The sequence below is a fragment of the Chelonia mydas genome, chromosome 10 (genome assembly GCF_015237465.2).
Source record: "Chelonia mydas isolate rCheMyd1 chromosome 10, rCheMyd1.pri.v2, whole genome shotgun sequence".
In the NCBI taxonomy this organism is placed as follows: Eukaryota; Metazoa; Chordata; order Testudines; family Cheloniidae; genus Chelonia; species Chelonia mydas.
The window spans coordinates 47,240,140-47,263,602 of NC_051250.2; the positions used below are offsets into that span (position 1 = coordinate 47,240,140).

The window sequence follows — 23,463 nt, forward strand, 5'->3', positions numbered from 1 at the left end:
AATCAAGCTCTAGGTTGTATGTTTTTATTATAACAATAATTATTAAAATTATTGACTTATAATAAGGGAATTGGCAGTGTGCCCTTGTGGCTAGTGCACTGGACTGGGAGTCAGGAGACCTGGGTTCTATTCCCATCTCTGCCACTGGCCTGCTGGGCGATCTTACACAAGTCACGTCACCATCTGTGCCTCAGTTTCCCCATCTGTAAAATGGGGTAATGATACTGACCTCCTTTGTAAAGGAGGTTGATATCTACAGGTGAAAAGCTAAGTATTACCCGCCCCAGCTCTGAACACCCCTGAATTCTGGAAGAGCTCCGATCCAGCTGTGCATCAGGCCCTCTGATGCGCAGGAAGATAAATGCCCGCCATTGATAAGAAACCCAGCTCCGCTGGGCCAGCTGTGCTGGCTGCCTGTAGAGGGCAGCCTGTGACCTAGCTGGGCTCCCCGCTGCCTGGCTCTGTGTTCGCCTGAAGGCTTTTTAAACTTTCGAGCTTCGCCTCCCTCCCTTGCGTCATGGAAAAGGCTGGAGTGTGAGAGGGACCCAGCTGTGGAGCGGGGCAGAGGAATCCGGGGCACGTGTGGGGCAGATCCAACAGGGAAAGGGGGAGACCCCAGTCTGCAACAGGCAGCTCTCCAAAACAGCAGGCGCAGGAAGGAATCAACAAGGAAAACTCCGCGGCAGGAGCGGGACCTGGGAGCTCAGAGCCGGGAGGAGGAGCCCAGAGGCTGGGGCTTCTCCTGCATAAGCGCCCTGCGCAAGAACTGCGGAGGCCGGGATCATCTTGTGCGCGCAGAGCTTTGGCTGGAGCTGATCCCGGCTGGCGGCTCGGCAAGATGGAGAGAAGGGAGGAGAGCTCTCCTGGAGGTGACCGGTCCTTGCCCCTGGAGAAGGGGGTCTGAAGGGGCACATGTGGTTATTTGGGCCTCCAGGTCTCCCCGCAAGGCGCAGCTCTCCGGCAGCCAGAACTGGGACCAGAGTAGAGATCTTTTCGCCCAGCGCAGCCTGGAGAGAGTGTGTCTCCTGGCTTTATCTGTCTCTCCAAACGGAAGTGCCTCTGTTTTGCTGAATTCTTCAGGCAGCTTTCCTCCCCGCCCCCTCCCCGCTCTTCATCTCCCGGACACAAGAAAACGGAGTCGCATCCCCACCCCACTCCCCTGCAATCATTGGACTTGGGAAACTTCATTGTTGTTGCCCCCCAAAAGCTGCAGGGAGTGCTCCGAAGGAGGGATCCAGTGGATCGCTGCTTCCCTGCCTGGCGCTTTGGTTTTTCATCCTGGAAACACTGCAGCGTTTGGAAGGAACTTCGGTGGGTTTTGTGTGCAGCTCGTTTGAAGATAAGGGAATTTGCCACATTTTTGATGGTTGGTTTTTGTTTCCTCCCCAAAGGGCTGGATTATTATTTGCTCTGGCTATCAATTTCAGGGCGCAGAGAGGAACTGGTCAGGAAATAATCCCAACAAAAGAAACCCCTTTGCCAAACAGGATTCAGACGGAATCGATGGATCTGACTCTAAAATCTTTCAGCCCTCATCAGGGGCTTGTCTAACGTTGTGTCGGTGGGTGAGTGGCAAATCCTTCCCTTTTTACTTAGCACTTCCCAATTTGGGTTGTAAACGTGATTTAAAGATTCCCTATCCCGGAAGAGCCCAGTTATTTCTCTTTTTGTCTCAGTTTTTAAACTTCGCGTGAACTTTTAACATCTTCTTGAAGAGGGTGGGGTTTTTTTAGGCGACTGTGTTGTTATTACTGTGTGAGAGGCGTGACCCATTCAAGCTTGGATTGCTTTTTGGCTTTTTAGTTTCCTCCACCCCCCTGGAGGTTTGTGGATTTCAGAAAATCAGCCCCATCAGGAATTGCAAAATACTTGTGTTGGGATCATTTAAGGTTGTGCTTTTGTTTTGTTTTGCCTTTTTTTAAAGGTATTTTTCAAGCACTGTGATTCTGAATTGCACTGGATATGCTTTTTGGAAGATGGGTCAAGATTTATAATTTTTTTCTTAATCCCTAAAAAAGAGAATTCCAGCAAAAAAAAAGGGGGGGGATTTTTGATTTCTTGCATTTGAGCAAGATTATTTTGGGGATGTTTTTAATGTAAATTCAAACACGAAAGGTGGACAGCGCAGAGACAGACTGCCAGCTAGATAAAATCTACATGGAGCTGACAACTTTATGGATGTGTGTCCATCTGACTGAGGCCTATATCACCTAAATGGAGGGTGCAAAACATGTTTGATTGTCCTAGGAATTCCATTTTTAACCGATGAATTTAGACGGCGTTGTGAATGTATAGGCCTTGAAGTTAAAAAAATTTAGAAAAAAATATAAACATATATATTTTTGTTACTTCGAGGTGAATTCAACTAAACTCCTTTCCACATCACCGTTACAGATTATAAACCGGTGTTTTACAGATTATAAGACAGTGTCTCTGACTGTTGAAGCATCTGAGGTGTTGGTTAGTGGTGGTGTTGGGGGGTGTCAAGTTATACAGTCCTCCAGGGAGCAGTCATGGCATTGAAAGCCAGAGCACTTTACAACTTCCAGAGTGAAAACAAAGAAGAGATCAGCATCCAGGAGAATGAGGAGTTGGTGATCTTCAGCGAAAACTCCCTGGACGGGTGGCTGCAGGGCAAGAACAGCCGAGGAGAAACTGGCATCTTCCCCGCCTCTTACGTCGAGATCCTCAGGTCCCGGTCGAGCTCCAGTTATACAGACTATTCAAACAGTCCAGCTAGCTCCCCTGGGAATGAGTCCTTCTACATTCCCCCTTCCAACACCAACACCTCCCACCAGGGCAGCTTTGAGGATGATGATGATGATGACTGGGACGACTGGGATGATGGCTGCACAGTGGTGGAAGAGCCGCAGGGAAGCCCTGGCACCAATGGGCACCCCTCCCCTAGCCTGCAGTACCCTGCAGCGTACCCCCACCAGAATGCTGGCTATCGTCCCAAGCCGGCCTTGGAGAGGCAGGACAGCATCAGTTCCTCCAAGAGGGGCAGCGTGGTGGGGCGGAACCTCAACCGCTTCTCCTGTTTCGTCCGCTCTGGGGTGGAGGCCTTTATCCTGGGAGATGTGCCCATGATGTCCAAGATCGCTGAGACCTACACCATCGAGATGGGTTCCAAGGGCCCTCAGTGGAGAGCCAACCCACACCCTTTCATCTGCTCTGTGGAGGAGCCCACCAAGCAAACGAAATTCAAGGGCATCAAGAGCTACATCTCCTACAAGCTGACCCCCAGCAGCATCAAAGCGCCGGTCTACCGGCGGTACAAGCACTTTGACTGGCTGTACAACCGCCTGCTGAACAAGTTCACAGTGATCTCAGTTCCCCACCTGCCCGAGAAGCAGGCCACTGGGCGCTTTGAGGAGGACTTCATCGAGAAGCGCAAGCGGAGGCTGATCTTGTGGATGGATCACATGACCAGCCACCCGGTGCTGTCCCAGTACGAGGGCTTCCAGCACTTCCTCACTTGTCGTGATGACAAGCAGTGGAAGATGGGCAAGCGGCGGGCAGAGAAGGATGAGATGGTGGGGGCCAGCTTTCTGCTGACCTTTCAGATCCCCACAGAGCACCAGGACCTGCAGGACGTGGAAGACCGGGTGGACTCTTTCAAGGCCTTCAGCAAGAAGATGGATGACAGCGTCCTGCAGCTGACCAACGTGGCCTCGGAGCTGGTGCGCAAGCATGTGGGGGGGTTCCGGAAGGAGTTCCAGAAGCTAGGCAACGCTTTCCAAGCCATTAGCTACTCCTTCCAGATGGACCCGCCCTACAGTTCGGACGCACTCAACAACGCCATCTCGCACACAGGCAAGACGTACGAGACTGTTGGGGAGATGTTCGCCGAGCAGCCCAAGAACGACCTTTTCCTCATGCTGGACACTCTCTCCTTATACCAAGGTCTCCTCTCCAACTTCCCAGACATCATTCATCTTCAGAAAGGTAAGCCATGCCCAGATGTAGCTTTCTCTGGGCCTCAGTTGCTGCCATGATAAGCCTGTCTCAGGAGACCGCCCAAGGGAAAGGCAAGGTTTGGCTGTTTAATGGAGGTGCCCTTCTCCTGAAGGTGGAGCAGGATTGGACTGCATTCCCTTGGGGACAATCTGGGGTGGCCTCTCAAGACAGGAGGTAGGCAGCCTCTTATAGAAGTTTCACGGTACTTTGCCTTTAAAAGTGCTGTGCCCCCATTAACTAATTCAATCTCCTGTTAGTCCTGGGAGGCAGGTGCACATTATTGCTCTCATTTTACATCCGGGGAACCTGAGAACAATTCAATTGGAGTCCAAGGTTTCGACAGGGACCTGGAATTTTAGGTGCTTCATTTTTCTGGGTGCCAAATTTGGAAAGGTCCAGAGCCTGGTTTTCAGAGGACCTTAGTATCTCCTGCCCCTGGGGACTTCAGCTGGAGTCATGGATGCGCCGTACTTTGCAAGTTGCTGAGGTGTCTAAAGTTGAACAGCTAATATTAGAGGCCACTTTAGGAAATTTGGGCCTAAGTGACTTCCCCAAGGCACACAGTGAGTCAGTGGCAGAGCTCAAGTGTTGTTTCTCCCAGCCTCATATTCAGTCTCTTAGACCAGTGGTCCTCAAAGCCGGTCCGCCGCTTGTTCGAGGAAAGCCCCTGGCACGCCGGACCGGTTTGTTTACCTGCCACATCCGCAGGTTCGTCCGATGGCGGCTCCCACTGGCCGCGGTTCGCCGCTCCAGGCCAATGGGGGCTGCAGGAAGCAGCGTGGGCCAAGGGGACTTGCTGGCCACCCTTCCCGCAGCCCCCATTGGCCTGGAGCGGCGAACCGCGGCCAGTGGGAGCCGCCATCGGCCGAACCTGCGGGCGCGGCAGGTAAACAAACCGGTCCGGCCCGCCAGGGGCTTTCCCTGAACAAAGGGCGGACTGACTTTGAGAACCACAGTCCTAGACCATGCTGCCTCTGGAAAGGGTTGTTTGAATCTCTGGGACCAGGATATGGGCCAGGATCCGCCTTATGCAGAAGTCAGATGTGCTGCTGCTTAATGCCCTATATTTCTTGGCATTCCATGTGACTGCCTGACATTTTACCTGACTCTGGCTGTGGCACCAGGCCTAATTTCCCTCCCGCCGACTCACACTTAGAAGGGGAAGCGGAGTGCATTTTGGCAGCCCTGTGATTGGTTCCTCGCTGGGGAGTTCAGCCCTGACAGGGACTTTCTTGAATGAACTCTGCTTAGGAATCACCTCATGACCAGGACCAGACTGCTCCTCCTCCTCCTTTCTCATTTCCTACATTAAGATAATGAGACCTTGATTAAGTATCCTCAGTCTCTCCAGTAATGTGTGGAAAGGAAATCTAGTGACAGATAAATCCCCGTTTCCCCACACTGGCAGAGCTGATTGTGATGCATTCGGATTTGCGATGCTGGTTGCAGGGAGCAGCCCAGGGCACCTTCTGCAGGTGGCTAGGATCATGTTTTCTCTGAGCCTACACAGTCATTTGCTTCTAGGGAAGCCCAAGGCCTCTGTTAGCTCCTCTCAGAGAGCCTCAGAGCACAGAGAGCAAGACCTCTTGGAAATTCATTGCCCCCTGTCTGCCAGTGCAGAGCTGGCTGCCCCGTTGGGCCAGAGAGCTGGAGAATCTTGTCTTATCCCAGAAGAGGACAGAGAGTGCGCAGGAAACAGGAGACGATCGTTGGCGAGGTGGGAGTAGCAAGGCCAGCACAAAGTCTTGGCATGCTGCTTGTCAGAGTAGCGGGCGTCAGAGTCTTGGTGAGGCCTGGATTCCTGAACACACTGTTTCTGTCTGTGTTTGGCTAGCGGCAGAGTTGTGAGAATCATTATAGAAAGTAGTGCACTTGGGGAAAGGCAGTCCCTTTCAATCTCAGAAGTCCAACTGCTTGTGCCAGGCTCCCTCCTCTGTTCATATGTGGCCTGGCGAAAGTGAGACATTTGGGTGTTTCGGGGACATGTGGCAAAACAAGAGGTACTGCATTGTAAACAACTCCAGGAGGCCCAGGTTGGAGGTGCTGCAGGAACAAAATGCCTGCTCAAGAGAAAACAGCCTTGTCCTTCACAGAGGGATAAATTTCCAAAAGCACAGGCACCTAACTCCCACTGGAGAAAAATCTACCCATAGACTCTCTGTCTTCCTTCGGGGTTGCCAGCCCCCCTGACTTGCATTTCCATCCAAGGGGAGGAAGCTGGCAAGAGGATCCAGCTCTAATTTCACTCTAAGGCAAATATTTTGCCAGTAAAAGGTACAGGCAGGAAGGCTGGGCTGTTAGGTGCTTTTCTACAATGCCATTGTAAGTATCCAGGAAGCCATAGCACGGACAGAAGGGCTGCGGCTTATGGGTGGGATCTGGTTTATCTTACCAGAATGGTGAGTCACACCTGGCTTGCAGGTAAAAAAAAATGCTTATGTGTTCATGAGGAAGTGTCCTGCTAAATGCTGAGAGCCACCCTTAAACTGAGGCCTGGTCTACGCTACAGGGTTAGTTTGACGTAAGCTGCCTTGCATCAACCTAGTTGTGCCGATTTAGTAACACCACCTTTCCGAGCAGCAGAGAGTCATGGTCGACGTAATTAGGTTGATGCAGTGTCAGTGTAGACATTGCCTTGCTTACATTGACTGTTACTGGCTTTCAGGAGCTGTCCCACAATGCCCCACATTGACAATACAATCGACACAAGCGCTCCTGGTGTGGACGTGCACGGCTGACACAAGCAGCCAAGTCCACACACAAGTGATTTAATAACTGCGGTGGCTGTATGCCGACGTAAGTCAGGTTGACAACATTTTGTAGTGTAGATGGGGCTTCAGAAGAACCTTGCTACTGTAAGTAGCTCCTCTGGAATGAATGGCACTACTAACGGAGTAAAGTGCTACTCTCTGTGTGTGAGGATGGCAGAATCTACCCCTGGGAGAGCAGCTGCCACCCCCCAGAAAACCTGGATAATAGATTTCAGCTAGAAACAATTCTTCTTAAACCTTGGGAGCCAAATTCCTCTTCGGTGTCACTCAGCTGCCTTCACTGTACCCCACTGTTCAGCTGTGCCCCAAGAGGGAATTTAACCTTCAAGATTTTCTATACTTCTTTCCACTCATTCTTTATTACTAAGGACTTTTGTATGAAAGTAGGGCCCAGAATCTGCCCTGAGCGAGGCTTGTGGCTGTAACCAAGGGCAGGGTTTGGCTTAGATTAGAACCTTTGTTTCTAAAGAGAGCTTCTGTTCCTGCTACATCCTGACCAGGAGTCATAATCCTCTGTTTGTGACATCATGTTAACTTCCACCGGCAGCCTACTGTGCTGTCACAAACAGAGGACTCTAACCTCAGGTCAGGCGCACGCAGCTGGCCTTCATAGAAACTCTTAGGAAGGAGAGGTTCTGTTTTCATGCAAATAGACTTAGAGCTCAAGAAGGGGGGGGGGGGGGGGGGGGGGGGGGGGGGAGGAATGCAGCAAACAGCCGAACAGAATTCCTTCTCACAGAATTTAAAAAAAAATAGAAACAGCCTTTCCCACAAGCATCAGCTACGCCCCCCCCTCCCCCCAAAGACTTGTCTAGATGGTGACTTTTGTTCATGGTGTCATGTAAGCTAGTTAATTTCCAGTGAACTTGAGTGTAAATGCTAAATTAGTTATTCCACAGAAAGTGTTCCTGGTTGTGGCTCACTTTATGGCTCATTATGACTTTCAGACCTGTTTCTCTGCCTGCATCATTTTTCCTTTGACCCTCCCGGAGCCTTAGGGTGAATCATGCACAAGATTAAACATAGGTGGAGTGCCATCACTTGCATTTACACTCATGTTAGAGCTTGTCTAGATGAGAAAGTTGCAGCAATTGAATTGATTGTGTATTTAAAACCGATTTAGTTAAACTGGTGCAAAAGGCTATGTGGATGCTCTAATTTTGGCTTAAACCAGGGTTATTTTGATTTAACTCAAGTCAATTAGGAACAGCTTTAAGCTAAACCGAAATAAGCCACCTTAATCCAAAATTAGAGGGTTCACCAAGGGGTTTGCATTCATTTAAATCAGTCTGAAAACTGATTTCAGTGAAACTATTGCAACTTTTGCATGTGGACAAGGCCTCAGTTAAATTGGTACAACTTCTGTGTATGGACAAGGCCTTAGTTAGCTCAGGTGAATTGGCGATCAATTAAACAGAGCTACAACATGACCAAACATTCTAAGCTAGGCAAGGCCTAAAAGTCAGAAATCAGAGAGGGAAAAGCTCTGTCTGTTAGTTGAACCCTCAGAAGCTAAAGCAAAATTGAAAGAGGACTCTTGCCCGTGAAGCGGCTACTTGACTGTCAGCTTTTTGGGGCAGGGACTGACTTTTTGTTATATGCATGTACAGCGCCTAGCACAATGGGGTCCTGATCAGGGCGTCGAGGTACTGCTGTGATATAAATAATAAAGTGCCTTGTGAAGCCCATTTTGACTTGCCTCTGACACAGAGCACTATCCTTTGCAATCACTGCATTTTAAAATCAAGGCCGGTAGAATTGTTCATTTCTAAGAATGAATCTGACTCTTCTGGTTTGCAGTAAGTTACCCCACTGCAAAGTGAGGGTGAAACACTATCATCTTGATTTGGCAGCACTTTACACTAGAGCTGGTTGGAAATTTTTAATCATAATGTCTTTTTTTTGACAAACAATTGCCATTTTGGTTAAAATTAACATGTTTTGAAAAATGTGTCATTTTGATGAAATTTTCTTTAGAAAGAAATGAAATGAAGGTTCTCGTTGACATCGAAATGTCTCATTTTGACATTTCCCAAATGGTCCATTTCAATTGTTCATTTTGAAACAAAATTCATTGTTTTTCATATTAAAAACAAAAATTAAAAAAAATTAAATGGTTGAAATTGGAAGGAAATAGTTTGATTTTATCGAAAGGAAACATTTCTGTTGACTCCAAAACAATTTTTTGAGGGGGATTTTCTTTCACAGGAAATATTTAGTTTGTTGTCCATTTTAGAATGGGGAAAAAAATTGAAATTGGGGAATTTCCTACAAAACATAAACTCTGGTTCCTGCTGAGCTCTACATTACATCCACTTGGCACAAGAAGCCAGCGGAGAGTAAGGCCCAGAGTTCATTGAAAATTTACCCTTTTATTCTTTTCCTAAACAGACTTAGATTTTTCGAATCCATATGCAACTGGGGATTCTTTGAACAGGCTGTGCAAACATGTGGCTTGTTTGTAAGTTGTTCTATTTGACTAATCATGGTGTCTGGTCACATGGGATTTTTTCTGCTCCCTTGATCAGAAGGACTGAAACTTCTTAAACAGGAGTACAGAGCCAGGGGTCGGCAATGTGTCCATACACAGACACAAGTGTCTGTGGTAAAAATTTTGAGGTCTGTGGGGGTGCTTACCTCGGGCGGCTCCCCACAAGTGACTCCCTGTCCCTGCTGTTGTGCGGCCAGGCGCCAGGCAGCTCTGCAGGCATGCTGCCTCTGCCCCCCATCCCCGAGCACTGACTCTGCGGCTCCCAACCCATTGGCCGGGAACCGCGACCAATGGGAGCTGTGAGGGCAGCGCCTGTGGATGGGGCAGCGCGCAGAGACACCTGGCCACGCCTCCGCATAGGAGCCGGAGGAGGGACATGCTGCTACTTCCAGGAGCTGCTGGAGGTAAGTGCTGCTCGGAGCCTGCACACACACCCCCGTGCCCCACTCCCATGCCCCAGCCCTGATACCCCTCCCACCCTCCGAACCCCTTGGTCCCAGCCCGGAGCACTCTCCTATACCCTAAACCCCTCATCCCCAGCCCTACTCCAGAGCCTGCACACCCCCAGCTGGAGCCCCCACACACCCCAGCCCCCTGCTCCAGGCCGGAGCACCCTCCCACACCCTGAACCCCTCATTTCTGGTTCCACCCCGGAACCCACACCCCGACCCCCTGCCTCAGCCGGGAGCGCCCTTCCCCCCCCGCCAATGTCCGTCACTAAGTCCAGTAATTTTGTCAAGTGTCCATCATGCAACATGGTGATGCTGACCCCTGTACAGTGCGTAACTATCAGTGAATTACTAATGACCCCATTCCCATACAAATAACCGTATTTACAGGACGAGCACTGAATCTGTTAATATTCATGCAAACAAAATCTCATTCACAGAGCATTTACAAATAGTGAATAATAAGGGCAGACAAACAAGGTCAAACCATCTAGCCATTGGGCAGTCCAGTGGAGGTTCATGCATTCTCCTTTGCAGTAGTCCTCCAGGTTCATTGGAAACAAAGGATACAATGAGAAATGGTGGTGATTCTGTGTGCGTGTATTGCTGCTTGGGAAGGATTTCCCGATGTGTCTGAGGAGACTAGGATCTTCCAGATAATTCTTGCTCTCGGTTGGGGACAAGGTGGAAATGATCTTTAGGGACCTAACACATCTCAAAGTCTGAGGAGTTTGGGGGGATTGTCTTTGTTATAAGATCACTGTCCCCTGTGCTGCACTCGCTCCACCTCAGTTTCCCCAATGGGGTTTTCAGCCCATTCTGGTGGCTCAGCTCTCTGTCCATTTCACTATGAAAGTTCAAACACTGACACCCCCGCCCCATGCTCCCTTGCGCCTGAAGTAGCAGAGTCTAAAGTCACAGTCCCCAAATAATCACAAAATAAAGGAATCTTTGTCCTAGTTCTCAGTCCCTCTGAGGTTAATGGGCCACCTGTCCTGTGGCTGAGCTGTCAGATCCCGCCCTTCCCCTCAGGTGAGGCACCCTCTACCATGGCATCAGCAGGTCTCCAATACACCCAAACAGTCCAGTGTCCGGTCTGCCTTCCCTCCAGGGAGGCTCTGACTAGCCACAGTCCTGCCTGGTTCTTGGCTTCTTTCCCCAAGTGAGAACACGTGGTTTTCTGCTCTCCTTCCTAGGTAGCTATACCTGAGCAAGCTGTCCCCTTTCACCCTCTTCCTATAGGCCTGACACCCACTGCGGGGGTAGTGGGTGGTGCTGATTGTGCTCACTCCAATTCATTAACCCTTTCCAGCCCATGAGAGGTTTGTATACCCCCATCGCAGTCTTATACTGTGTACCACTCCAGTTACCTAAGGAATTAGGCCATCTCACATGCCCACATTGTCACTGGTTTGTGAAGGTGAACACAAAGATAGTCCAATATCCGGGAGACTTGGTGGGCGAGGCCTCTGGCTCAGTCATGTTCCTAGTGGCAGGGGCTCTGGATAATGCAATCCTAGATGTTGGAAAGGAAATGACTAATCTGGTTATCTAGTCCATCCTCTTTCCAGTACCGGCTGGGCAGGGACCCTAACAGGAGGGTGTTTGGAGGAGCTGGATGGTATTGGATCTGGTTTGGGATGACTTAGTGATCCTGAGTGTAGTTAGATGCCTTCCCTCCAGGGTTGGGTTAAGGCCATTTTTGGGAAAGGGTGGGGAGGTGCTGTGAATCTTTGGATTAAATTAACCTCTGATCCCTGGACAGGCTTGATCTGTCTAGTGCTAGGTGTTCACTGCAGAAACAGGTGTGTTTTTACTTCAAGATCGCTAACTCAAGATCGCTCTCGGGGAGTAAAATCCTAGTGGAGACAAAGGCACAGGGAGTTGTACCTTGATGAACCATATCTGGGATCAACACTAAGTTCTCCTCCTCCAGCTGGGGTCTACCTCAACTAGCTCCATTGGGGTAAAGACCATAGTGCCTAGTCTCCATTACCGTTTTACACGGAGATAGCTATCTCCATGTAAAGGCACCGAGTAAAGGCACAGCCTAATCCCTCCCTCCCTCCACTTGGTATCTAAAGTGCTGATGGCCCTCTCTGCAGTATGGCTGGACTCTGCTGGTGGGGCAGGGTGAGTGAGGTGTTTTAACTGGTCGTCTGAGGATCTGTGGGGAATGTGAGCCAGACCCCATGTAGTCTGGCAAACTCGCCCTAAATTCTGTGCCAAGGGCTCTGATTCCGTGGCGGTTTAATATTGCAGGCTGGAAATGCTATGGCAGCCTCAGGTGAATGTCAACACTCATTGGGGAAGAATCTGGGAGCTTTGGCAGCTGAGGAAGGGTTTTTGAATGCAGGATCAGCACTCTAGCTGGCTGTTTCTGCTAAAGTCAGCAGTGAAATAGTTAATAATGTTGACATTTAAATGGGCCAGTTCACTCTTCTCTGAGCTACTGCTTCAGGCTCTGTGAAGACTCAGCAGACACATTGGCTCCGCTCCGCTCTGTTCACGTTTGGAAGGTTTTCTTCACAACTGTAAGGGCCAGAAACTCAGAGTGAGGTTTTCAAAGCTGCTTAAGGGATTTGGACACCCAATTAAAATTAATGGGAATTGGGCACCCATCCAATTCCCCCTCTCATGGCTTTGAAAATCTCCCCCCCCCCTTTTTTTTTCGCCATGAAATATGAAATTCTGGAGCATAATGAGTGGGTCCTGTGGCAAGTTCTGACACTAGGGAGCACATGGGGTTGCACAGGAGAGGAAGAACAAGCATGATATAGGACATAAGATAGGGGAAACATTGCTTATCCCCTGAGAGCAATGCTCCTCAGCAGTACTGGAGCAGTGCAAAGACATACAGAGCATTTTTCACAACTGTATCAAATTCTGTTAGGAGCTGATGTGATTCCCCTGACATCTTACACGAGTTAGATTTCAAGCAGGGTCTCAAAAAGGCATGCCTGGTCCTCCTAAGCTGCTAAGTCTTTAATTCCCCGCAATCCTTGCTCTTTGGGCAGTAGAGGTTTTAATTTTTTTTGCCTAGGCGAATAGAGTACCTGTGGAAATTCCTGATAGCAATTGCTAGAGCCAAGCATAGGACACACAGGTGCTGTGGAAGCTGCCTTCATGCAGCTCTGCCAGTACATATGAATCCTGACCTTTCAGTCCTCCTGCTCTGGGACCCCACAGAACTCCGCCAATGCATCTTCATCCTGACATGCAGTTCCTGCTATTCAGTTCTGGGCACTGTTCTGCTAATGCACCTCGGTGTTGACTAAGCAGCCTGTGCTGATCTTCTTCTGGCCTCTCCTGCCATGGTCTATTTATTATAACAAACCGTGTGCTGCTTTTGTGGTAATTGTTATTTATATAGTGCCATTGGTGTACACAGGTGAAGTGTGTCAAAACATGACTGGTTTCTGCGTCATGTGCATGTTTATGGGAATACATAATAATAAAGGCACAGCAGGTACAACATAGCAGAATACACAACACACAGGACTTGAATGTCCTTTGACTTTCACTGGTGTAAATCAGCAGTAGCTCCACTGAAATCAATGGAATTAATCTGGTGTAAAATTGCCGGAAGTGGTTGTCCACATGAGAAAGTTGCACTAGTTTAACTTAAATAGGTTTTTAAACCAGTTACATTCAACTGAGCAAACTCCTTCCTGTGTGCATAATCTTATTTTGGTTTATGAGTGACTTATATCAGCAGAGTTTACTATGATTGGGAATAGGTTTAAACAATCCCTGAGAGGCCCACCTGAATGGTGGGACCTAGCAGAAAAGCCTGTTGTGATAAGGACAAACTTCCGCTATGGACAATGGTGAATTTACTGTATTTAGAGCAGGCAACCTAATCTATGTTTGAACCTGGCACTTGGGAGATGAAAGGTTGTTGAAGACTTTGGGCCTGCTGTACCCATTGATCACACTGCATATGCAGGAGCTGCTCCACTGCTATAGAGATTGTCCTTCAGAGAATTTAGCTTGATGCTGGAATTACTGGGTGAGAGTCTGTGGCCTGTGCTATGCAGCAGATCAGATGAGATGATCATAATGGTTCTTTCTGGCCTTAAAATCTATGAATCTATGAACTGGGGTCTGTTCTATCCTTCTGTGGTGACTGTCCAGCAGGAAGATAAGTGCCCCATGTCATTTTGCAATAAGAGGAAGAAGCAGCAGGAGTATCCTTCTTTCCCATCCCTCCTGCCACAGATCCAAAGGTGCATAAGCTATTGCTATGTGCAGATCTCACCTTTGTGGTCACTGCACTACTAGAACTGAACCCTTTGCTTTGTCGGGTATCTTGAGATCTCTGAGACACTGTATAAAACCTCACGCTTCTTCCTTCTGTTAATCTATTGCCTCTTCTAGCAGCTTCAACATTCTGGCTCGCTGTGATGTAGATTTATTCCTAGTCTATGATAACGAATAATAGGCCCTTATGTAGCTCGCTTCATCAGTAGTTCTCCAAGCACTTTTTACAAAGGTGAGTAAGAATGATTATCCCCTTTTCACACGTAGGTACACACGTAGGGAAGTGGGATTACCGGGAGGAAACACAAGGAGGAGGGTACAAGACGGGAAGTCTCCTGATTCATACTGAGAAAGTAGGGCAATTGGCTAGTTATCTTAGGTGCATGTACACAAACGCAAGAAGCCTGGGAAACAAGCAGGAAGAATTGGAAGTCCTGACACAATCAAGGAACTATGATAGGACTGGAATAACAGAAACTTGGTGGGCCAATTCACATGACTGGAGCACTGTCATGGATGGGTATAAGTTGTTCAGGAAGCACAGGTACAGGAGAAAAGGTGGAGAAGTTGCATTGTATGTAAGAGAGCAGTATGAAACTGGAGAAAAGCCTGTGGAGAGTCTTTGGGTTAAGTTTAGAGGCGAGAGCAACAAGGGTGATGTCGTGGTGGGCATGTGCTATAGACCACCAGACCAGGAGGATGAGGTAGACAAGGCTTTCTTTGGACAACTAACTGAAGTTTCCAGATCACAGGCCCTGGTTCTAATGCAGGACTTCAATCACCCTGACATCTGCTGGGAGAGCAATACAGCAGTGCACAGACAATCCAAGAAGTTTTTGGAGAGTTTCGGGGACAACTTCCTGATACAAGTGCTGGAGGAACCAACTAGGGGCCGTGCGCCTCTTGACGTGCTGCTTACAAACAGGGAAGAATTGGTAGGGGAAGTAGAAGTGGGTGGCAACCTAGGCAACTCTACTCCGGGTTCCAGCCCAGGGCCCTGTGGAATGCTGCTGTATGGCGTGCCTCCTGGAACAGCTGTGTGACAGCTACAACTCCCTGGGCTACTTCCCCATGGCCTCCTCCCAACACCTTCTTTATCCTCACCATAGGACCTTCCTCCTGGTGTCTGATAATGCTTGTACACCTCAGTCCTCCAACAGTCCGCGTTCTCACTCTCAGCTCCTAGTGCCTCTTGCTCCCAGCTCCTCACACGCACACCACAAACTGAAGTGAGCTCCGTTTTAAAACCCAGGTGCCCTGATTAGCCTGCCTTAATTGATTCTAGCAGCTTCTTGATTGGCTGCAGGTGTTCTAATCAGCCTGTCTTAATTGTCTACAGAAGGTTCCTGATTGTTCTGGAACCTTCCCTGTTACCTTACCCAGGGAAAAGGGACCTACTTAACCTGGGGCTAATATATCTGCCTTCTATTACTCTCCTGTAGCCCGGATCCCAATAGGATTACTCTCCTGTAGCCATCTGGCCTGACCCTGTCACAACTCTCTTAGGGAACTGATGGGCAGGATCCCCTGAGAGGCTAATATGGGGGGGCAAGGAGTCCAGGAGAGCTGGCTGTATTTTAAAGAAGCCTTATTGACGGCGCAGGAACAAACCATCCCGATGTGCAGAAAGAATAGCAAATATGGCAGGCAACCAGCTTGGCTTAACAGTGAAATCTTCACTGAGCTTAAACTCAAAAAGGAAGCTTACAAGAAGTGGAAATTTGGACAGATGATTAGGGAGGAGTATAAAAATATTGCTAGAGCATGCAGGGGTGTAATCAGGAAGGCCAAGGCACGATTGGAGTTGCAGCCAGCAAGGGATGTGAAGGGTAACAAGAAGGATTTCTACAGGTATGTTAGCAACAAGAAGATCAGGGAAAGTGTGGGATCCTCACTAAATGGGGGAGGCAACATAGTGATAGATGATGTGGAAAAAGCTGAAGTACTCAGTGCTTTTTTTGCCTCGGTCTTCACAGACAAGGTAAGCTCCCAGACTGCTGCACTGGGCAACACAGTATGGGGAGGAGGTGAGCAGCCCTCAGTGGTGAAAGAACAAGTTAAGGACTATTTAGAAAAGCTGGACATGCATAAGTCCATGGGTCCAAATCTAATGCATCCAAGGGTGCTGAGGGAGTTGGCTGATGTGATTGCAGAGCCATTGGCCATTATCTTTGAAAATTCGTGGCGATTGGGGGAGGTCCCAGACGATTGGAAAAAGGCAAATATAGTGCCCATATTTTAAAAAGAGAAGAAAGAGAACCCGGGGAACTACAGACCGGTCAGCCTTACTTCAGTCCCTGACAAAATCATGGAGCAGGTCCTCAAGGAATCCATTTTGAAGCACTTGGAGGAGAGGAAGGTGATCAGGAACAGTCAACATGGATTCACCAAGGGCAAGTCATGCCTGACCAACCTGATTGCCTTCTATGATGAGATAACTGGCTCTGTGAATATGGGGAAAGAGGTGGATGTGATATATCTTGACTTTAGCAAAGCTTTTGATACAGTCTCCCACAGTATTCTTGCCAGCAAGGTAAAGAAGTATGGATTCGATGAATTGACTATAAGGTGGATAGAAAGTTGGCTACATTGTCAGGCTCAACGGATACTTATCAATGGCTCGATGTCTAGTTGGCAGCTGGTATCAAACGGAGTGCCCCAGGGATCGGTCCTGGGGCCGGTTTTGTTCAATATCTTTATTAATGATCTGGATGATGGGATGAATTGCACCCTCAGCAAGTTCGCAGATGACACTAAGCTGGGGGGAGAGGTAGATATGCTGCAGGGTAGCGATAGGGTCCAGAGTGACCTAGACAAATCGGAGGATTGGGCCAAAAGAAATCTGATGAGGTTCAACAAGGACAAGTGTAGAGTCCTGTTCTTAGGAAGAAAGAATCCCATGCACCGCTACAGGCTGGGGACCAACTGGCTAAGCAGCAGTTCTGCAGAAAAGGACCTGGGGATTACAGTGGACGAGAAGCTGGATATGAGTCAGCAGTGTGCCCTTGTTGCCAAGAAGGCTAATGGCATATTGGGCTGTATTAATAGGATCATTGCCAGCAGATCAAGGGAAGTGATTATTCCCTTCTATTTGGCACAGGTGAGGCCACACCTGGAGTATTGTATCCAGTTTTGGGCCCCCCACTACAGAAAGGATGTGGACAAATTGGAGAGAGTCCAGAGGAGGGCAATGAAAATGATTAGGGGGCTAGGGCACATGACTTACGAGGAGAGGCTGAGGGAACTGGGGTTATTTAGTCTGCAGAAGAGAAGTGTGAGGGGGAATTTGATAGCAGCCTTCAACTATCTGAAGGGGGGCTCCAAAGAGGATGGAGCTAGGCTGTTCTCAGTGGTGGCAGATAACAGAGCAAGAAGCAATGGTCTCAAGTTGCAGTGCAGGAGGTCTAGGTTGGATATTAGGAAACACTATTTCACTAGGAGGATGGTGAAGCACTGGAATGGGTTACCTAGGGAGGTGGTGGAATAAGGCCCGGCTTGACAAAGCCCTGGCTGGGATGATTTAGTTGGTGTTGATCCTGCTTTGAGCAGGGGATTGGACTAGATGACTTTCTGAGGTCTCTTCCAATGCTAATATTCTATGATTCTATGATTCTGTATAGAGGTTAGGTGACTTGCTGAAGGTTACATAGCAAGACAATGGGAAAACTGGAGACACAGCACAGGTCTTTTGATGATCAACCTGATGCACTATGTACTGGATGGTGCAGGATCCACTAAAGCCCCATGTATGTTCTGAAAACAGTAGGCTGTTAAACCTGGTAGTGGCCCAGCAATGTTTTAACACATGTCGATCTAGCCACATGGCAGGGCCAAACTGTGTCATACCCTGATGAAAATGTAGCCTCTGTCTGATCCACAAAGCCAGAGCAAATGGTGCTAGAGTATTGTGCTTCTCTAAAGCACACAGGGCCTTCAGTGGATCCATTCCTTCTCTTGTGCAGGGAGCCATACTTACTCAGAGATTGCCCCCCTGGGGTGTGATTCCCAGCACGGCTGTCCAGAGCTCTCTGTGGAACATTTGAGTGCGCTGGTGCCTTCCCAGTACCTTGGCTGTATAGTGAAGCGACACTCAGGGCCTTGCATTGATGCAGTTTTTCCAGATGCCTGTTTTCATTCAGTCCCGCGTAGTCAGATGTTTGGGAGACTGGAAAGGACTAAGGATGAAGAGGGAGGGCATCATTTGTGTGGCTTGGCAGAGGGAGTGCTGGATTTTTCCAGGACCATAGGAATGTGTAGGCATTAGTAGGTATGTGAACCTGAAGGGAAAGACCTGGGTCTAGAGCCAAGGGGGAACAGAACCAGGCCATGATGCATTTGTAGCTCTCCTGCTGCTCACAATGAGCATTCGTCTCTCTTGGGATGCTGGGGTGGAGGACACAGTACAGCCTGGAGAGAGGGAGTGCTGGGACACGCTCTTTACATCTTACTAACCCTTGGTGTCTCATTTCTCTCCCCCTCGCAGGAGCCTTTGCCAAGGTGAAGGAGAGCCAGCGGATGAGTGACGAAGGGAAGATGGATCAGGAGGAGGCAGATGGGATTCGGAAGCGCTGCCGTGTGGTCGGCTTTTCCCTCCAGGCAGAGATGAACCACTTCCATGAGCGACGCATAGCGGACTTCAAGAAAATGATGCAGTCCTACCTGAAACAACAGATCATCTTCTACCAGAGGGTCAGCCAGCAGCTGGAAAAAACTTTACACATGTATGACAACCTCTAATGCCTTCCACGCCTGATGCATCTGCTTCCCACTGTTCATCTGGACTTGCGTGGTTTGCTCCTTGGAGCCCTGCAGACCTTCCTGTTTGAAATGGACTGAGAACAAATGGAAACTCATGATGCCAGTGTCCAAATTCCATTTGGCTTTTCCCCATTTTCCTGGAACTAATTTGCAGAGATATGCAGGAAATTGTTATACTCGTGTCTTCCGGCTGACCATTCCACTTCTTTCTCTGATAGACTGACCACCAGTCCTACTCCATCTCCCAGAGTTTATGGGCAGGACATAGGTACTTTTCACAAGCGAAATGGACACTGACTATGACGCTAACTTTCTTTGCAATAAGCTTTAGCTTCTGGAAACATGTTTCCATACAGTAGGGAGGTTAATACACTACATCCCAAGTAGAGTTGGTCAAAAGTTTACACACACAAAGCTTTTCTGATGGGAAAAAAAGGCCTTTATTCAAAACTGGAACTTTTTTTTAAAATTGTCATAATTTTCCATTTTTCACAAAAGTTTCTGTGAGATTTTTTACCAATAATTTTTTACTAGAAACCATTATGGAAATTGGGACTGAAATCTTTATTGACTGTGTCTGTTTACCAAAAATGTTCTGTAGTGCTTTCAATAAAAGGTTGACTATATAAATATCGGCAAAACTTTTGTGGAAAATGGGCCCATTTCACCCCCCCTGAAATGGAACCAGTTGTGAAATTTCCTGTACAACTGTTTTTCCAGCTTTTTGACCAGCTCTAGCAACAAGGCAGTTGGCATTGGAGTGCTAATGTTCAGACTGACTCCTGGAAATTCCACATCTAGCTTGGTTGCCCTCCAGTCATTTTCAACCCTAGGAGTGTAATAATCCTGGACTGACCCGCTCTCAGAATAAGAAAGCAACATAGCAAATGCCCCAGGAAAGATCATTCTGCCTCCAGAGTGAGGAAGGTTATGGAGCCATCTCAGTGTTGTTTTTATATGGCTCAGTCCCGAGACAAGCAGGTGAATGTTGGGATGGGACTACACATATGGTACAAAATAATATCCCCTCCCCAATCGTCTCGCCACAGCTCCCCACCCCAGAATCCACTGGGACTGAGACTCATCTCACACAGGCTTTACTCTGACATGCCTTCAATGGAGTCATCCCTGGTTTACACCGGGGAGGGCAGAATCAGGCCCACTATCTCTACGTTGCTGCACTTGATGTTGTCTGAGTCAGGTTTAAAGCACCAAAAGCAAAGAATTCTTTATCGGCCTTGGTAAGAGAGTCTGGGGCAAATTCTGCCCTTGGTTGCACCAGCATAAATTTGGAGTAATTTAATTGTAGTCACTGGATTTACACTGATGTAACCGAGAGCTGAATTTAGACCTGTGTCCCCATCATCTTCTGCTCCTGCACCTCCTCTGAGCTCTTCATCCGCAGCTGGAGTTGCCTCCCAGGCATTCATGCAAGGATGAAGCTTCCCGGAGTCATATTGGCCATGACACCATCCTCCCTGCCTGTTCCTTACCTCTTCCCCAGCACTATGGTCTAGGACAGAGGTGGGCAAACTACAGCCCGCAGGCCACATCCGGCCCATGGGACCCTCCTGCCCGGCCCCTAAGCTCCTGGCCTGGGAGGCTAGCCCCCGGCCCCTCCCCCACTATTCCCCCTCCCCCACAGCCTCAGCTCACTGCACCACTGGCGCAATGCTCTGGGCGGCGGGGCTGCAAGCTCCTCGGGCAGCACAGCTGCAAAAAAGTCCGGCCTGACCCGGTGCTCTGTGCTGCGCTGAGGTGTGGCTGGCTCCAGCCGGGCCGCACAGCTGCCTGTCCTGGTGCTCTGGGCGGCATGGCTGTCGCGCCGCTAGCCACCGGCGCTCCAGGCAGCGCAATAAGGGGACAGGGAGCAGGGGGGGTTGGATAGATCACAGGGGAGTTCGGGGTGGTGGTCAGGGGGCGGGGGTGTGGATAAGGGTTGGGGCGGTCAGAGGGTGGGGAACAAGGGGGTTGAATAGGGGCAGTCAGGAAGGAGCGGGGGGGTTGGATGGGGCGGCGGGGGGCAGGCACTCAGGGGCAGGGACTCTGGGGGCAGTCAGGGGACAGGGAGCAGGGTGGTTGGATGGGGCAGGAGTCCCGGGGGGGAGGTGGTCAGGAATGAGAGGAGGGGTTGGATGGAGTGGCGGGGGGCAGTCAGGAGCGGGGGTTCCAGGGCAGTCGGGAGACAGGGAGCGTGGGGTGTGGGGGTAGATGGGGCAGGGGTCCCGGAGGGGTCGTCAGGGAACAGGGGGGGTTGGATGGGGCAGGAGTCCCGGGGGGGGGCATCAGGGGGCGAGAAGCAGGGAGGGGATGGGTCCAGGGGCCGGGCCACGCCTGGCTGTTTGGGGAGGCATAGCCTCCCCTAACTGGCCCTCCATACAATTTTCGAAACCCGATGCGACCCTCAGGCCAAAAAGTTTGCCGGCCCCTGGTCTAGGACATACCCTTAGGACATCAAGATGGCTCAACAAGTCCCTCTTGGTTGTATGAAACACATCAGTCCCTGGTGACTCAAGATGCCTTAGCTTACCTTTCCCCAGGGGAACTTTGCAGCTCCTGTCCAGGGATGCCAGCAGGTAATGGCCACTTCCCCCAGCACTGGGCTGGGACACTCCAGCCAGAATACGAGTCCTGCTGGCCTCACACTTGCAATAGACCTCATTCCCATTTAAGAGCAGCAACACTAACCCTGTTAGATGAGTGCTGGAGGCCGATGTGCTCAAACATTTTGGTGCCAAGGGCCATGCTGGCCTTGCCTGGAGCCCTAGGCCTGCATCTCGTCTCATTTTCCACATGCTCCCTTTGTATCGACAATAAATGCAAACAACTGTCACGTTTGCCTGCACTGATATATTCCCTGAGAGAGGGATACGAGTAGTGCATGGGCTGGGTTCTCCAGTGCTTGGCCTGGAGCACCGAGAGGGTGTGCAGACTCCACGAGGCCCAATAGCTCTGAGGCTGCAGTTCCTGGGTCCCCCTGGGTTCAGTTAATATTCCTGGTTGATGCTGGAGAGCTGAGTCTGTACACGCCTCACTAAAGGCTTCATTTGCAGAGGTGCTGAGTGTCTGCAGTTCTCACTGATTTCAACCGGAGCTCCAGCTGCCTAGCTCTTTGAGCAATCAGGCCTTGAGACCATATACATTTTGCTGTGGAAGCCATCCTCTCATGTAGCAGAGCACAGGGGTACAAGCACCTCATCTCCCAGTCAGCGGAGTCCCCTTTATAAGGCACCAAGAGCATCGACACCACTCTCTGTGGAGAAGCTGCAACAGTGATACCAGCGTCCACCCTCCCGCCCCATATTCATTGTGGTAATACGGACGCCACAAAGAGATGCAGAGCGGAGTTGCTCTGTTCCCTGTCACCTTCCTGGAAAGCCGCATCTGTCCAAAGAGGTAGTGCAATCTGGCTCTGAACGGTGGCGACTTTTGCTTCCACTAGCAACTGTCACAGGTTTCCCCCCCTCCCCCACTTCTTACAATTTTTTCCTCTGAGTTTCCCTTGTCTTTGAAATACCTTGGTTGGGAGCGGAGTTATCCTTTTGCTGCAGGGGCGGAGCATCAGGGTGGAGCTAACCCTTTGCTGGCAGGGCAGAGCTTGGGGCCAAACAGAAAGAAAGGGGAACTTCAGGCCAGCAAAGAAATGTCCCATGTTGGGGGAAGGGCGTAGTTTTTAATTTTCTTGTCTAAGCAGCAGAATTCTGGGAAGCAGGGGCTATGAATATAGCTGTAGGTACCTATTACTTCCAGGGAGAATCCACGCACCATAACGCCACTCCAGAACAGCATGTGGCTTAGGAGACAGGAGAGAAGAGTTACCATGATGCTGCACTGCGCGGCAGACGGGCCTGGCACTGGGCCCTTGTTTTTAAAGGGAAATGTCAAGAATAAATTACAGCAGTGAAAGAAAGTTGGGCCTGCTTGGAGTTATTCCCGGGTTAAAAATAGCACTCGGGTCATGTGGTCCAGCAGCATATTGTTAAAACAATAACATCCCTGGGAATCCAGAGGGGCTACATCTGGTCCCCATTTGGATTGAGTTCTGCTGGTTCATGTTTTTGCATCCTCTTGACGGTTAGGATTGATCCGTAATTTTCAATAAAAATGAACGTCTTGGTGAGTGCTGTATACTGTGCAGCGAACATGCCCTCATGCCTGCTGCATCCTCACATCCAGCGATCCCTGGCACTTACATTCTCCACAGTGGGTTGACACCCTTCCTGACTCCTGCAACAGCAGCCTAGTACCAGAGTATAGGGCCTAGCGCTCCTACTGGGAGAGGCTAGGATGGAGTTACTGGGTCCCTCCTTAGAGCTGGCACTCCCGCACCGTTCCAGCGACTGGATTGCACTACTGTAGCTCTGAGCACCCTCCTGCCCCTGCTCTGACAGCATTTCCTGCAGGGAGAGGCTGGGCCTGGAGCAGCAGTGACATAATTCTATAGCAGCTCCATTTTTCACCCCTGGATCCAGCAGGCTGCCCTCTGCTTTGTTTACTGGCCTTGTGCTGTTAATGTGGTAGGAGGGTTAACAACTTGTTTGTGTCCCAGTTGGCTGCAGAGTTGTGTGAGGTAGTTACTTTGCAGGGGCCGGCTGAAAGCTTTGTCTTTGCCACATGTTGAAACCAGATGTCCCGAGACCAGACCACGTAGTCCAGCCTCCTATTGAATCACATTCTTCATCCTTGCGGGCACACAATGGGCTGGTCTCTCCCTCCCTTTGATTCAGAGCGGAGGCCACAGCAGAGAGCCTGCTACTCCCCGGTACAGCAC

General features: G+C 49.6%; 1 protein-coding gene across 1 annotated transcript; it reads left to right on the top strand.

Annotated features, from left to right (window-relative positions):
• Positions 1-488: 488 nt before the first annotated feature.
• SNX33 (sorting nexin 33) lies at positions 489-19,583 on the top strand. The gene is made up of 3 exons (XM_043524058.1): positions 489-1,565; positions 2,417-3,948; positions 18,418-19,583. Exons 2-3 carry the CDS (start codon positions 2,514-2,516, stop codon positions 18,669-18,671), a joined length of 1,689 nt encoding a protein of 562 aa, XP_043379993.1. The 5' UTR covers positions 489-1,565; positions 2,417-2,513; the 3' UTR covers positions 18,672-19,583.
• The last annotated feature ends 3,880 nt before the right edge of the window (positions 19,584-23,463 follow it).